Genomic DNA, 17,892 nt, shown 5'->3' on the forward strand with positions numbered 1-17,892 from the left:
TATGCTTAAGATTATGAACAAAAAGGAACATTCCTTGCTCGTCCATCCCCTCTTCAATGGACACCAAAGACTGTGTTTCCTCATGCTTCCTCCGCATTTCCTGAAGGGGTTTAAGGAAAACATCAGTAGAAGAGGACGCAAAAGAGAGTATTATCTTTCTCTCGTTTTTGAGCGCCTCGATCTGCTCTTCTCTCTTTGTGTTTCGGCTTGGAAGTACACTGTTTGATTGATTGATTGTGTCACGTATATGGGATCATGTTTTGTTTTGGTCATGTTCGGTTTTGTTTTTTGGGACAATTAGTTCCAGTTCCTGCACTTCCTTGTTTGTTTTATTACCATAGCAACTCATTAGTTTTCACCTTGTCCTCATGTCCCGCCCCTTGTCCTCATGTCTCACACCCGTTTGCACTTATCATGGCCATTATTTAAACCTGTAGTTGCCAGGTGGTCAGCCTGGCGACTTTACCTCAACTCCCTTCATGCTATGCCATGCCTGTTTTATTATTCCGTCCATGCCACGTAAGTTTCTTTATGTCACAGTTATTGAGTTTTGGTTTTGTCCATAGTCATGCCATATTGCTAATTTTTTGTTTTTTAGCCTAGTTTTGTACTTCCGCCCTTGTGCGCGCCTTTTCTTTGCTTCCTTTGTTTGTAAAAGAAATAAATATGTACCTTCATTCACGCCTTGCTCGTGCCAACTTTCCTTTGCCTCGGAAAAACGAACCATCCCATAGTCCTATTCCTGACAGATTAAATGATTGATTGATTGATTGATTGATTGATTGATTGAAACTTGTATTAGTAGATTGCACAGTACATGTTCCGTATGAAATGGTGTGACGATTCGTACCTGGAGCTTAACGGCGATAAAACGAAGGAGATGTACATCGACTTTTGTCGTGATTCCCCTCCCAAAGCACCAAATCTCATTAATGGCTCTGTTGTTGAGATAGTCAGTGAATAAAGGTATCTAGGCACAATTATAGACAATAAATTGACCTTTGATGCCAACACTGACCGTATTTGTAAGAAGGCCAATCAGAGGCTGTTTTTCTTGAGGAAACTGAGGGCTTTTCAGGTTGATAGGACACTGAGGATGTTCTATTCATCTTGTATCGAGTCTATTTTAACATATTCTTTCACTTCCTGGTTTGGTAACCTCAGTGTGGCCAATAAAAACAGACTAGGTGGTGTGCAGAAAGACCATAGGCACTACCTTGAAACCCCTGAGCCAGATTTATCAGGTCAGAGTTATCCAGAAGGCCATTCTGGCCAACCCTCAGCAGCCTCTCTTCTTAGAGTTTAGACTCTTGCCCTCAGGATGGAGGTACGTCACTAGTAATAGAAAGACCAAAAACAACCGATACATAAGATCCTTTGTTCCTTCAGCTGTTGTTTTTATAAATGAGCTTCTTAAACGAGCTTAGCTGCTATGTAGTCACTTTAGTAGGATGCGACGTATGATTAGATTTTATTGGATTACAAATGTTTTTAGTTTTTAGCTTTATGATGGTTTGTATGTTGTATGTATTTTATGTATTTTTACCTTGTTTTTATGGTTGTACCTCGTTTTTACTGTTGAACCTTGTTTTTCGAATGTCTAATGTCTAATGTCAATTGACCACTAAATGGTAACACCCAAATACGTTTTTCAACTTTTTTAAGTTGGGGTCCACGTTAATCAATTCCCCGACACTCTCCCCAAGTGGGCTGGGATAGGCTCCAGCTTACCTGCCACTCTTCTGAGGATAATCGCTATCGGAAATGGATGTGATTTAAATTTTAAACTAAAAAAGATACAAACAAAAAGCGCCACGGCGGAGGCACAACTTGGGCTAAGGAACAAAACTAACGCATAAACAGACTATGAACATAAAACAAACAAAACTTACTTGGCACGACGGCATGAAACAAGTCAGCACAGAGCAAGAAAAGAACACAATGACGCCAGGCCGACTGACCGGCAATGGCAGGCTTAAATAATGCCATTGCCGGCATTCCCCGCCTCTCTCCCTAAGTGGGCTGGGATAGGCTCCAGCTTACCTGCCACTCTTGTGAGGATAATCGCAATCGGAAATGGATGGAAGTCAAACAGTATTTTGGAGTTTTAGCCTTAAAGAATATTCTGTGGCAAGAATTATTATTATAAGATCATTCCAAACATTGATTATTGTTATAAAACGATTATTCTGATGTCAAGATGGGGGGGGGGGGGGTCGCAGCTTGCTGTGGGGTCGTTCTCCCAGGAAGGCAGACGGACTACTATATACGGTATAACTCGGTTGGTAGAGCGGCCGTGGCAGCAACTTGAGGGTTTCAGGTTCGATCCCCGCTTCCGCCATCCTAGTCACTGCCGTTGTGTCCTTAGGCAAGACACTTTACCCACCAGCTCCCAGTGCCACCCACACTGGTTTCAATGTAAAAATTAGATATTGGGTTTCACTATGTAAAGCACTTTGAGTCACTAGAGAAAAAGCGCTATACAAATATAATTCACTTCACTTCACTCGGGACATGGCGTTTAGGTAAAACATGATTTAAATTTCAACCTAAAAAAGATACAAACAAAAAGCGCCACAGCGGAGGCACAACTTGGGCTAAGGAACAAAACTAACGCATAAACAGACTATGAACATAAATCAAACAAAACTTACTTGGCACGACGGCATGAAACAAGTCAGCACAGAGCAAGAAAAGAACACAATGACGCCAGGCCGACTGACCGGCAATGGCAGGCTTAAATAATGCCATTGCCGGCATTTCCCGCCTCTCTCCCTAAGTGGGCTGGGATAGGCTCCAGCTTACCTGCCACTCTTCTAAGGATAATGGCTATCGGAAATTGATGGAAGTCAAACAGTATTTTGGAGTTTTAGCTTTAAAAAATATTCTGTGGCAAGAATTATTATTATAAGATCAATCCAAACATTGATTATTGTTATAAAATGATTATTCTGATTCGACTTATGTCAAGATGGGGGGGTCGCAGCTTGCTGCGGGGTCGTTCTCCCAGGAAGGCAGACGGACTACTATATACGGTATAACTCGGTTGGTAGAGCGGCCGTGCCAGCAACTTGAGCGTTTCAGGTTCGATCCCCGCTTCCGCCATCCTAGTCACTGCCGTTGTGTCTTTGGGCGAGACACTTTACCCACCAGCTCCCAGTGCCACCCACACTGGTTTCAATGTAAAAATTAGATATTGGGTTTCACTATGTAAAGCGCTTTGAGTCACTAGAGAAAAAGCGCTATACAAATATAATTCACTTCACTCGGGACATGGCGTTTAGGTAAAACATGATTTAATTTTAACCTACAAAAGATACAAACAAAAAGCGCCACGGCGGAGGCACAACTTGGGCTAAGGAACAAAACTAACGCATAAACAGACTATGAACATAAAACAAACAAAACTTACTTGGCACGACGGCATGAAACAAGTCAGCACAGAGCAAGAAAAGAACACAATGACGCCAGGCCGACTGACCGGCAATGGCAGGCTTAGATAATGCCATTGCCGGCATTCCCCGCCTCTCTCCCTAAGTGGGCTGGGATAGGCTCCAGCTTACCTGCCACTCTTCTGAGGATAATGGCTATCGGAAATGGATGGAAGTCAAACAGTATTTTGGAGTTTTAGCTTTAAAAAATATTCTGTGGCAAGAATTATTATTATAAGATCAATCCAAACATTGATTATTGTTATAAAATGATTATTCTGATTCGACTTGTGTCAAGATGGGGGGGGTCGCAGCTTGCTGCGGGGTCGTTCTGGACTACTATATACGGTATAACTCGGTTGGTAGAGCGGCCGTGCCAGCAACTTGAGGGTTTCAGGTTCGATCCCCGCTTCCGCCATCCTAGTCACTGCCGTTGTGTCCTTGGGCAAGACACTTTACCCACCAGCCCCCAGTGCCACCCACACTGGTTTCAATGTAAAAAATTAGATATTGGGTTTCACTATGTAAAGCGCTTTGAGTCACTAGAGAAAAAGCGCTATACAAATATAATTCACTTCACTTCACTCGAGACATGGCGTTTAGGTAAAACATGATTTAATTTTAACCTACAAAAGATACAAACAAAAAACGCCACAGCGGAGGCACAACTTGGGCTAAGGAACAAAACTAACGCATAAACAGACTATGAACATAAATCAAACAAAACTTACTTGGCACGACGGCATGAAACAAGTCAGCACAGAGCAAGAAAAGAACACAATGACGCCAGGCCGACTGAGCGGCAATGGCAGGCTTAAATAATGCCATTGCCGGCATTCCCCGCCTCTCTCCCTAAGTGGGCTGGGATAGGCTCCAGCTTACCTGCCACTCTTCTGAGGATAATGGCTATCGGAAATGGATGGAAGTCAAACAGTATTTTGGAGTTTTAGCTTTAAAAAATATTCTGTGGCAAGAATTATTATTATAAGATCAATCCAAACATTGATTATTGTTATAAAATGATTATTCTGATTCGACTTATGTCAAGATGGGGGGGTCGCAGCTTGCTGCGGGGTCGTTCTCCCAGGAAGGCAGACGGACTACTATATACGGTATAACTCGGTTGGTAGAGCGGCCGTGCCAGCAACTTGAGGGTTTCAGGTTCGATCCCCGCTTCCGCCAATCCTAGTCACTGCCGTTGTGTCCTTGGGCAAGACACTTTACCCACCAGCTCCCAGTGCCACCCACACTGGTTTCAATGTAAAAATTAGATATTGGGTTTCACTATGTAAAGCGCTTTGAGTCACTAGAGAAAAAGCGCTATACAAATATAATTCACTTCACTTCACTCGAGACATGGCGTTTAGGTAAAACATGATTTAATGTTAACCTAAAAAAGATACAAACAAAAAGCGCCACAGCGGAGGCACAACTTGGGCTAAGGAACAAAACTAACGCATAAACAGACTATGAACATAAAACAAACAAAACTTACTTGGCACGACGGCATGAAACAAGTCAGCACAGAGCAAGAAAAGAACACAATGACGCCAGGCCGACTGAGCGGCAATGGCAGGCTTAAATAATGCCATTGCCGGCATTCCCCGCCTCTCTCCCTAAGTGGGCTGGGATAGGCTCCAGCTTACCTGCCACTCTTCTAAGGATAATCGCTATCGGAAATTGATGGAAGTCAAACAGTATTTTGGAGTTTTAGCTTTAAAAAATATTCTGTGGCAAGAATTATTATTATAAGATCAATCCAAACATTGATTATTGTTATGAAATGATTATTCTGATTCGACTTATGTCAAGATGGGGGGGGTCGCAGCTTGCTGCGGGGTCGTTCTGGACTACTATATACGGTATAACTCGGTTGGTAGAGCGGCCGTGCCAGCAACTTGAGCGTTTCAGGTTCGATCCCCGCTTCCGCCATCCTAGTCACTGCCGTTGTGTCCTTGGGCAAGACACTTTACCCACCAGCTCCCAGTGCCACCCACACTGGTTTCAATGTAAAAAATTTGATATTGGGTTTCACTATGTAAAGCGCTTTGAGTCACTAGAGAAAACGCGCTATACAAATTCACTTCACTTCACTCGGGACATGGCGTTTAGGTAAAACATGATTTAAATTTTAACCTAAAAAAGATACAAACAAAAAGCGCCACAGCGGAGACACAACTTGGGCTAAGGAACAAAACTAACGCATAAACAGACTATGAACATAAAACAAACAAAACTTACTTGGCACGACGGCATGAAACAAGTCAGCACAGAGCAAGAAAAGAACACAATGACGCCAGGCCGACTGACCGGCAATGGCAGGCTTAAATAATGCCATTGCCGGCATTCCCCGCCTCTCTCCCTAAGTGGGCTGGGATAGGCTCCAGCTTACCTGACACTCTTCTAAGGATAATCGCAATCGGAAATGGATGGAAGTCAAACAGTATTTTGGAGTTTTAGCTTTAAAAAATATTCTGTGGCAAGAATTATTATTATAAGATCAATCCAAACATTGATTATTGTTATAAAATGATTATTCTGATTTGACTTATGTCAAGATGGGGGGGTCGCAGCTTGCTGCGGGGTCGTTCTCCCAGGAAGGCAGACGGACTACTATATACGGTATAACTCGGTTGGTAGAGCGGCCGTGCCAGCAACTTGAGGGTTTCAGGTTCGATCCCCGCTTCCGCCAATCCTAGTCACTGCCGTTGTGTCCTTGGGCAAGACACTTTACCCACCAGCTCCCAGTGCCACCCACACTGGTTTCAATGTAAAAATTAGATATTGGGTTTCACTATGTAAAGCGCTTTGAGTCACTAGAGAAAAAGCGCTATACAAATATAATTCACTTCACTTCACTCGAGACATGGCGTTTAGGTAAAACATGATTTAATGTTAACCTAAAAAAGATACAAACAAAAAGCGCCACAGCGGAGGCACAACTTGGGCTAAGGAACAAAACTAACGCATAAACAGACTATGAACATAAAACAAACAAAACTTACTTGGCACGACGGCATGAAACAAGTCAGCACAGAGCAAGAAAAGAACACAATGACGCCAGGCCGACTGACCGGCAATGGCAGGCTTAAATAATGCCATTGCCGGCATTCCCCGCCTCTCTCCCTAAGTGGGCTGGGATAGGCTCCAGCTTACCTGCCACTCTTCTAAGGATAATCGCTATCGGAAATTGATGGAAGTCAAACAGTATTTTGGAGTTTTAGCTTTAAAAAATATTCTGTGGCAAGAATTATTATTATAAGATCAATCCAAACATTGATTATTGTTATGAAATGATTATTCTGATTCGACTTATGTCAAGATGGGGGGGGTCGCAGCTTGCTGCGGGGTCGTTCTGGACTACTATATACGGTATAACTCGGTTGGTAGAGCGGCCGTGCCAGCAACTTGAGGGTTTCAGGTTCGATCCCCGCTTCCGCCATCCTAGTCACTGCCGTTGTGTCCTTGGGCAAGACACTTTACCCACCAGCTCCCAGTGCCACCCACACTGGTTTCAATGTAAAAATTAGATATTGGGTTTCACTATGTAAAGCGCTTTGAGTCACTAGAGAAAACGCGCTATACAAATTCACTTCACTTCACTCGGGACATGGCGTTTAGGTAAAACATGATTTAAATTTTAACCTAAAAAAGATACAAACAAAAAGCGCCACAGCGGAGACACAACTTGGGCTAAGGAACAAAACTAACGCATAAACAGACTATGAACATAAAACAAACAAAACTTACTTGGCACGACGGCATGAAACAAGTCAGCACAGAGCAAGAAAAGAACACAATGACGCCAGGCCGACTGACCGGCAATGGCAGGCTTAAATAATGCCATTGCCGGCATTCCCCGCCTCTCTCCCTAAGTGGGCTGGGATAGGCTCCAGCTTACCTGCCACTCTTGTGAGGATAATCGCAATCGGAAATGGATGGAAGTCAAACAGTATTTTGGAGTTTTAACCTTAAAAAATATTCCGTGGCAAGAATTATTATTATAAGATCAATCCAAACATTGATTATTGTTATAAAATGATTATTCTGATTCGACTTATGTCAAGATGGGGGGGGTCGCAGCTTGCTGCGGGGTCGTTCTGGACTACTATATACGGTATAACTCGGTTGGTAGAGCGGCCGTGCCAGCAACTTGAGGGTTTCAGGTTCGATCCCCGCTTCCGCCATCCTAGTCACTGCCGTTGTGTCCTTGGGCAAGACACTTTACCCACCAGCTCCCAGTGCCACCCACACTGGTTTCAATGTAAAAAATTAGATATTGGGTTTCACTATGTAAAGCGCTTTGAGTCACTAGAGAAAAAGCGCTATACAAATATAATTCACTTCACTTCACTCGAGACATGGCGTTTAGGTAAAACATGATTTAATTTTAACCTACAAAAGATACAAACAAAAAGCGCCACAGCGGAGGCACAACTTGGGCTAAGGAACAAAACTAACGCATAAACAGACTATGAACATAAAACAAACAAAACTTACTTGGCACGACGGCATGAAACAAGTCAGCACAGAGCAAGAAAAGAACACAATGACGCCAGGCCGACTGACCGGCTATGGCAGGCTTAAATAATGGGTAGCAGGTGAGCGGCCGGACGCTAATCAGAGAAAGGTGAACGCAATTTCCAAAGACATGCACCTGGGGATAGGTTGATTGGCAACACTAAATTGGCCCTAGTGTGTGAATGTGAGTGTGAATGTTGTCTGTCTATTTGTGTTGGCCCTGCGATGAGGTGGCGACTTGTCCAGGGTGTACCCCGCCTTCCGCCCGATTGTAGCTGAGATAGGCGCCAGCGCCCCCCGCGACCCCGAAAGGGAATAAGCGGTAGAAAATAGATGGATGGATGGGTGAACGCAATTTGCAACCATGGCAACAAAACAAGGGAGTGGAAAAAAAACAGGAACTTAAAGAGTCCAAAGGTCAACAGAACAAGACATGATCAAAAAGACATGACAACTTATTCCTTTTCCCTTTCCCCGCCAGACGGTGTATGACGAGTGGTTCATAACGCTCTACAACCTGGTCTACACGGCGTTACCTGTGCTGGGAATGAGCCTCTTTGACCAGGTAAAAACGACAAAGTTCCTTTTTCAGCGTCACGTCACTATCTTCGCCTCCCCCTGGTGGTCAGGACGTGAACGACGCGTGGAGTTTCCAGCACCCGCAGCTGTACGTCCCCGGCCAGCAGAACCTCTACTTCAGCAAGACGGCCTTCGTCAAATGCGCCCTGCACAGCTGCTACAGCTCCCTGGTGCTCTTCTTCATCCCGTACGCCGCCGTCAGCCAGGCCAAGGACGTGGCCGACTACCAGTCCTTCGCCGTCCTCACGCAGACCTGCCTGCTGTTTGCCGTCACCATCCAGGTAGAATAATCTCCTCGTGCAGGTGCGGTTTTACTGTGTTCTGAGTCCGTCCTCTGTGCAGCTGGGCTTGGAGATGTCCTACTGGACGGCGGTGAACACCGTCTTTGTCCTGGGAAGCTTGGTCATGTACTTTGCGGTCACCTTCACCATGTACAGCGACGGACTGTTCCTACTCCTGCCCTCGGCCTTCCCTTTCGTCGGTGAGTCCCTGGCTACCTCCTCCAATAATCTGTAGTCATAGAAGCGAATGGACGCAATAATAAAATTGGCACTTCTCGCCGCGGCTGTAGGCAACCTCCATCAATCAATGTTTACTTATATAGCCCTAAATCACTAGTGTCTCAAAGGGCTGCACAAACCACCACGACATCCTCGGTAGGCCCACATAAGGGCAAGGAAAACTCACACCCAGTGGGACGTCGGTGACAATGATGAATATGAGAACCTTGGAGAGGAGGAAAGCAATGGATGTCGAGCGGGTCTAACATGATACTGTGAAAGTTCAATCCACAATGGATCCAACACAGTCGCTACAGTCCAGTCCAAAGCGGATCCAACACAGCAGCGAGAGTCCCGTTCACAGCGGAGCCAGCAGGAAACCATCCCAAGCGGAGGCGGATCAGCAGCGCCGAGATGTCCCCAGCCGATACACAGGCAAGCAGTACCGGACCCCCTCCACAAGGGAGAGTGGGACTTAGAAGAAAAAGAAAAGAAACGGCAGATCAACTGGTCTAAAAAGGGAGTCTATTTAAAGGCTAGAGTATACAAATGAGTTTTAAGGTGAGACTTAAATGCTTCTACTGAGGTGGCATCTCGAACTTTTACCGGGAGGGCATTCCAGAGTACTGGAGCCCGAACGGAAAACGCTCTATAGCCCGCAGACTCTTTTTGGGCTTTGGGAATCACAATAAGCCGGAGTCCTTTGAACGCAGATTTTTTGCCGGGACATATGGTACAATACGATACAATCGGCAAGATAGGATGGAGCATTCAAAGCTCTCACTGATGGAAGGAGGTTTTGCCTCAAAATCTCACGATACATGGCCCCATTCATTCTTTCCTTAACACGGATCAATTGTCCTGTCCCCTTAGCAGAAAAACAGCCCCAAAGCATGATGTTTCCACCCCCATGCTTCACAGTAGGTATGGTGTTCTTGGGATGCAACTCAGTATTCTTCTTCCTCCGAACACGACAAGTTGAGTTTATACCAAAAAGGATACATGGATGATACAGCAGAGGATTGGGAGAATGTCATGTGGTCAGATGAAACCAAAATAGAACTTTTGGTATAACTATGATGCACATTAACACCAAACAGCTGTTGTAAATACTTGCAGCATAAACACTTCGTAGGACTTGACAGAAGACAAGACTGGCACATTCCATTTAATGGCAAAGACTACTTCCTGACTGCAATAGCGCAACTAGTACAAACTGAAATAAATTAAAACTCGCAGATGATACTCAGAAGTGTCACAAAACATCATAAAGCTCCGTATTGAAGATAAATAAAGATTTCACCTTTTTTTTTTTCCAACATGAAGAAACAAATAGGACAGAAAATTGGTATCGGAAATGGTACTGTATCGGTTTAAAAAGCTCCAGCTATGTTTAGAGCTGATTTTTTGTGTACATCCTCTACAATCTTTTAAAAAATAATATCAATCAATGTTTACGTATATAGCCCTAAATCACTAGTGTCTCAAAGGGCTGTACAAACCACTACGACATCCTCGGTAGGCCCACATAAGGGCAAGGAAAACTCACACCCAGTGGGACGTCGGTGACAATGATGACTATGAGAACCTTGGAGAGGAGGAAAGCAATGGATGTCGAGCGGGTCTAACATGATACTGTGAAAGTTCAATCCACAATGGATCCAACACAGTCGCGAGAGTCCAGTCCAAAGTGGATCCAACACAGCAGCGAGAGTCCCGTTCACAGCAGAGCCAGCAGGAAACCATCCCAAGCGGAGGCGGATCAGCAGCGCCGAGATGTCCCCAGCCGATACACAGGCAAGCAGTACCGGACCCCCTCCACAAGGGAGAGTGGGACATAGAAGAAAAAGAAAAGAAACGGCAGATCAACTGGTCTAAAAAGGGAGTCTATTTAAAGGCTAGAGTATACAAATGAGTTTTAAGGTGAGACTTAAATGCTTCTACTGAGGTGGCATCTCGAACTTTTACCGGGAGGGCATTCCAGAGTACTGGAGCCCGAACGGAAAACCCTCTATAGCCCGCAGACTCTTTTTGGGCTTTGGGAATCACAATAAGCCGGAGTCCTTTGAACGCAGATTTTTTGCCGGGACATATGGTACAATACGATACAATCGGCAAGATAGGATGGAGCATTCAAAGCTCTCACTGATGGAAGGAGGTTTTGCCTCAAAATCTCACGATACATGGCCCCATTCATTCTTTCCTCAACACGGATCAATCGTCCTGTCCCCTTAGCAGAAAAACAGCCCCAAAGCATGATGTTTCCACCCCCATGCTTCACAGTAGGTGTGGTGTTCTTGGGATGCAACTCAGTATTCTTCTTCCTCCAAACACGACGAGTTGAGTTTATACCAAAATGGATACATGGATGATACAGCAGAGGATTGGGAGAATGTCATGTGGTCAGATGAAACCAAAATAGAACTTTTGGTATAACTATGATGCACATTAACACCAAACAGCTGTTGTAAATACTTACAGCATAAACACTTCGTAGGACTCGACAGAAGACAAGACTGGCACATTCCATTTAATGGCAAAGACTACTTCCTGACTGCAATAGCGCAACTAGTACAATAAATTAAAACTCGCAGATGATACTCAGAAGTGTCACAAAACATCATAAAGCTCCGTATTGAAGATAAATAAAGATTTTACCTTTTTTTTTTTCCAACATGAAGAAACAAATAGGACAGAAAATTGGTATCGGAAATGGTACTGTATCGGTTTAAAAAGCTCCAGCTATGTTTAGAGCTGATTTTTTGTGTACTTCCTCTACAATCTTTTAAAAAATAATATCAATCAATGTTTACTTATATAGCCCTAAATCACTAGTGTCTCAAAGGGCTGCACAAACCACCACGACATCCTCGGTAGGCCCACATAAGGGCAAGGAAAACTCACACCCAGTGGGACGTCGGTGACAATGATGAATATGAGAACCTTGGAGAGGAGGAAAGCAATGGATGTCGAGCGGGTCTAACATGATACTGTGAAAGTTCAATCCATAATGGATCCAACACAGTCGCGAGAGTCCAGTCCAAAGCGGATCCAACACAGCAGCGAGAGTCCCGTTCACAGCGGAGCCAGCAGGAAACCATCCCAAGCGGAGGCGGATCAGCAGCGCCGAGATGTCCCCAGCCGATACACAGGCAAGCAGTACATGGCCACCGGATCGGACCGGACCCCCTCCACAAGGGAGAGTGGGACATAGAAGAAAAAGAAAAGAAACGGCAGATCAACTGGTCTAAAAAGGGAGTCTATTTAAAGGCTAGAGTATACAAATGAGTTTTAAGGTGAGACTTAAATGCTTCTACTGAGGTGGCATCTCGAACTTTTACCGGGAGGGCATTCCAGAGTACTGGAGCCCGAACGGAAAACGCTCTATAGCCCGCAGACTTTTTTTGGGCTTTGGGAATCACTAATAAGCCGGAGTCCTTTGAAGGCAGATTTCTTGCCGGGACATATGGTACAATACAATCGGCAAGATAGGATGGAGCTAGACCGTGTAGTATTTTATACGTAAGTAGTAAAACCTTAAAGTCACATCTTAAGTGCACAGGAAGCCAGTGCAGGTGAGCCAGTACAGGCGTAATGTGATCAAACTTTCTTGTTCTTGTCAAAAGTCTAGCAGCCGCATTTTGTACCAACTGTAATCTTTTAATATGGATTGTTTTCCTGATGAAATGTGTGATGAAAATACAGTCAAAAAATATGAGTTAATGCTGCTTTTAATGTTAACATTATCATGTCCTCTATTAGCTCCTGTTTCTTTCCGTTACTTTTTAGTGCGATTGTGACGTTTGAATAAGGGTATATTGAATGTAACAAAAGAAACATTCAAACTGTCCCGTCAGCAGCAATTTAAAGCGAACATGTTGCGTCAAAATGTGTTCAGGCACGGCCAGGAAGTCGCTGAGTCAGCCCAACGTGTGGCTGACCATCGTCCTCACCTCCGTGCTGTGCATCCTTCCTGTGGTCACTTATCGCTTCCTGCTGATACAGCTCCGCCCCTCCATCAACGACAAGGTACCGCACGCAACCTTTACACAAGAATGGACCGTCAGAATTCAAACTACGGTTTTCTCTTTTCTTTTTTTTTTCAAGTTGTGGTGCACACACCCTTTTCTGGTCCAATTGACTTCCATTATAAAAGCATAGGTGTGATTGTATTTGTGGAAGTCGCTTCCTAAAGGTCCCACTGTCAGACACGGCCCCGGGTTTAAGTTTAACAAGGTTTTTAATGATAACCTTGTCAACAAATATTTTCTTTTCCTAGTAGAACGTGACTTCTCAGTCACGTCCGTATCCTCCCTCCCCTCCTGCTCCCGGACGCTTACTGTTAAAGACAACCCATGATTCGATTAACACGTACCACCTGGGAAATCTAATCACCTGCCAGCCGTGTCTCGCCGTCAGCACTGCCACGCCCCCCGTCTGATGGTACTCTGTCCTCAGCATCATGGACAGAGGCGGTGACTTTTGCTCCTGCAGGCAGCGCTGGCCACATCTCCCTCCACAGTACTGTACTCCAGATTTGTTATAATCGACACTTCAACTGTGAGAGACAGAATGTGGAGAAAAAAAATCCAGGAATTCACATTGTTGGAATTTTAAAGAATTTATTTGTAAATTATGGTGGAAAATAAATATTTGGTCAACCATTCAAAGCTCTCACTGATTTACAGGAAAATTTACAGGAAATTAGATTTTTTTTTTTTCTCTCTTTAAGCCCTGAAATGGTCCCTCTGAACATTTCCAGCAAAATATTATTATTTTTTTACCTTCAGTTCCTGAAATGGTCCCTGTGAAAATTTTCAGTAAAAAAGATGATCTTTTTTTACCTTTAGTTCCTGAAATGGTCCGTCTGAAAATTTCCAGTAAAATATATATATATATATTTTTTTTACTTTTAGGTCCTGTATTGGTCCCTCTGAAAATTTCCAGTAAAATATGATTTTTTTTTACCTTTAGGTCCTGAAATGGTCCCTCTGAAAATTTCCAAAATGTATTTTGCAAGGAGGTTTTGCCTCAAAATCTCACGATACATGGCCCCATTCATTCTTTCCTTAACACGGATCAATCGTCCTGTCCCCTTAGCAGAAAAACGGCCCCAAAGCATGATGTTTCCACCCCCATGCTTAGCAGTAGGTATGGTGTTCTTGGGATGCAACTCAGTATTCTTCTTCCTCCAAACACGACGAGTTGAGTTTATACTAAAAAGTTCTATTTTGGTTTCATCTGACCACATGACATTCTCCCAATCCTCTGCTGTATCATCCATGTATCTATTTTGGTATAAAATCAACTTGTCGTGTTTGGAGGAAGAAGAAGAATACTGAGTTGCATCCCAAGAACACCATACCTACTGTGAAGCATGGGGGTGGAAACATCATGCTTCGGGGCTGTTTTTCTGCTAAGGGGACAGGACGATTGATCCGTGTTAAGGAAAGAATGAAGGGGGCCATGTATCGTGAGATTTTGAGGCAAAACCTCCTTCCATCAGTAGAGCTTTGAATGGTTGACCAAATACTTATTTTCCACCATAATTTACAAATAAATTCTTAAAAATTCCTACAATGTGAATTCCTGGATTTTTTTTTCACATTCACAGTTGAAGTGTACCTATGATGAAAATTACATACCTCTGTCATCATTTTAAGTGGGAGAACTTGCACAATCGCTGGCTGACTAAATACTTTTTTGCCCCACTGAAGGTCTAAACTTGCACTTTGTGAAATAAAGAACAACACCTCTTACAGCTGCACGAACCACTGGGGGGCAGCAGAGCTTCATTGCATAAAGTTGTCATTAAAATGTGGATATGTTTCGGGAAAAGTATGTAGTCGCCATCAACAATTGATGCATTTTTAGTCCCCGCTCCATCTGACAATCTAGAAGCTAATTATATGTCTCTATACACAGTGTGGAGCTGCTCCACTAAGCTAAAAAAAAATCCCCTACATTACTGCATTTCTTAGGATCTTGTGTATCACTATCAATTAGCATTATCACTGGAAGGCGTGGCTAACATGTTACACGTCGAGCAGTAGCACGTTAGGAGCAGGCATGCTAAACTATTAGCTAACCGCTAAGACAACTTTGAATAAAACTAAGAAATAAGTCATGTTTAAGAAGTGTGGATGGAATTAGGTTTTACAGGGTACGTATGGCCCCATTCGTCATGGTTTACCTGACACATGAAACGTGACAAATTAGGGGGGAGTGCACTATTCACTTTAGCCGCCAGATGGCATTAATGTGTTTTGTGGCAATTCCAACTTTGACCACATCATCAGTTGCTCTGTAGAGTGGCACTTTCCATCATTTTCAGCAGATTGCATTGCAAAGTACATTTTGGAAATTTTCAGAGGGACCATTTCAGGACCTAAAGGTAAAAAAAAACATATTTTACTGGAAATTTTCAGAGGGACCAATACAGGACCTAAAAGTAAAAAAAAAAATATATATATATATATATATATATATATATATTTTACTGGAAATTTTCAGACAGACCATTTCAGGAACTAAAGGTAAAAAAAGATCATTTTTTACTGGAAATTTTCACAGGGACTATTTCAGGGCCTTCGGGTAGAAAAATAATAATATTTTGCTGGAAATGTTCAGAGGGACCATTTCAGGGCCTAAAGATAAAAAAAAAAATCGAATTTCCTGTAAATTTTCAGGGAGACCATTTCAGAGCCTAAAAGTAAAAATAAAATAAAAAAACATATTTTACTGGAAATTTTCAGGGGGGCCATTTTTACTGGAAATATTCAGAGGGACCATTTCAGGACCTAAGAGTAAAACAATAATTATAATCTTATTTTACTGAAAATTTTCAGATGGACCATTTCAGGACCCAAAGGTTAAAAAAAAGCATATTTTACTGGAAATTTTCAGAGGGACCATTTCAGGACCTAAAGGTTAAAAAAAAAAATCAAATTTTAACGGAACGTTTCAGAGAGACTATTTCAGGACCTAAAGATTTTTTTTTTTGATTCATATTTTACTGGAAATTTTTAGAGGGACCATTTCAGGACTTAAATATTAAAAAAAAAATCATATTTTACTGGAAATTTTCAGAGGGACAATTTCAAGACCTCAAGATAAAAAATTAAAAAAAACTCATTTTATACTGGAAATGTTCAGAGGGACCATTTCAGAACCTTAAGGTTAAAAGAATAACTCATATTATACTGGAAATGTTCAGAGGGACCATTTCAGGACCTAAAGATTTATAAAAAAAAATTAAATCATATTTTACTGGACATTTTCAGTGGGACCATTTCAGGACCTAAAGATTAATATTTTTTTTTAAAATCATATTTTACTGGAAAATTTCAGAGGGACCAATACAGGACCTAAAAGTAAAAATATATATATATATATTTTACTGGAAATTTTCAGAGGGACCATTTCAGGAACTAAAGGTAAAAAAAGATAATTTTTTTACTGAAAATTTTCACAGGGACCATTTCAGGGCCTGAAGGTAAAAAATAATAATATTTTGCTGGAAATGTTCAGAGAGACCATTACAGGGCCTAAAGATTAAAAAAAATCAAATTTCCTGTAAATTTTCAGAGAGACCATTTCAGAGCCTAAAAGTAAAATTTACATAAAAAAACATATTTTACCCGGAAATTTTCAGGGGGAATATTTTTACTGGAAATTTTCAGAGGGACCATTTCAGGACCTAAAAGTAAAACAATAATAATAATATTATTTTACTGAAAATTTTCAGATGGACCATTTCAGGACCCAAAGGTTAAAAAAAAGCATATTTTACTGGAAATTTTCAGAGGGACCATTTCAGGACCGAAAGGTTAAAAAAAAAAGTATATTTTACGTTTACGTTTCAGAGAGACTATTTCAGGACCTAAAGATTTTTTTTTTAAATCATATTTTACTGGAAGTTTTCAGAGGTAGTGAAGTGAATGATATTTATATAGCGCTTTTTTTCTCTAGTGACTCAAAGCGCTTTACATAGTGAAACCCAATATCTAAGTTACATTTAAACCAGTGTGGGTGGCACTGGGAGCAGGTGGGTAAAGTTTCTTGCCCAAGGACACAACGGCAGTGACTAGGATGGCGGAAGCGGGGATCGAACCTGCAACCCTCAAGTTGCCGGCACGGCCACTCTACCAACCGAGCTATACCGCCCCACAGGTACAATTTGAAAACCTCAAGGTTAAAACAATAACTCATATTATACTGGAAATGTTCAGAGGGACCATTTCAGAACATTCAGGTTAAAAACATCTTCTTTTTTTTACCGGAAATTTTCCCAGGGACCATTTCAGGACCTAAAGATTTAAAAAAAATATATATCGTATTTTACTGGACATTTTTAGAGGGACCATTTCAGGACCTAAAGATTAATCATTTTTAAAAAAGCAGGTTTTACTGGAAATTTTCAGAGGGATCATCTCAGGACCTAAAGGTTGAAAAAACATATTTTACTGAACATTTTCAGAGGGACCTTTTTGGGACCTAAAGATGAAAACAAAATCATATTTTACTGGAAATTTTCAGAGGGACCATTTCAGGACCCAAAGGTTAAAAAAGCATATTTTACTGAAAATGTTCAGAGGGACACTTTCAGGACCAAAAGGTTAAAAAAAATCATATTTTACTGGAAATTTTCAGAGGGACCATTTCAAGATCTCAAGGTTAAAACAATAACTCATATTATACTGGAAATGTTCAGAGGGACAATTTCAGGACCTCAAGGTTAAAAACATCTTCTTTTTTTTACTGGAAATTTTCTGAGGGACCATTTCAGGACCTAAAGATTAAAAAAAAATAATCATATTTTACTGGACATTTTTAGAGGGCCCATTTCAGGGCGTAAAGAT

At 42.2% G+C, this 17,892-nt stretch overlaps 1 protein-coding gene across 2 annotated transcripts in view; it reads left to right on the forward strand.

The window, feature by feature from the left end:
- LOC133550031 (phospholipid-transporting ATPase ID-like) overlaps positions 1–17,892 on the forward strand; it is a 122,328-nt gene that overhangs the window by 95,996 nt on the left and 8,440 nt on the right. For both annotated transcript variants that reach the window (XM_061896030.1, XM_061896037.1), the window contains exons 24-27: positions 8,434–8,517; positions 8,582–8,812; positions 8,874–9,012; positions 12,930–13,060. In XM_061896030.1, the coding sequence (XP_061752014.1) occupies positions 8,434–8,517; positions 8,582–8,812; positions 8,874–9,012; positions 12,930–13,060 (585 nt within the window). The remainder of the gene's footprint in view (positions 1–8,433; positions 8,518–8,581; positions 8,813–8,873; positions 9,013–12,929; positions 13,061–17,892) is intronic.

The sequence above is a fragment of the Nerophis ophidion genome, linkage group LG01, assembly GCF_033978795.1.
Source record: "Nerophis ophidion isolate RoL-2023_Sa linkage group LG01, RoL_Noph_v1.0, whole genome shotgun sequence".
In the NCBI taxonomy this organism is placed as follows: domain Eukaryota; kingdom Metazoa; phylum Chordata; class Actinopteri; order Syngnathiformes; family Syngnathidae; genus Nerophis; species Nerophis ophidion.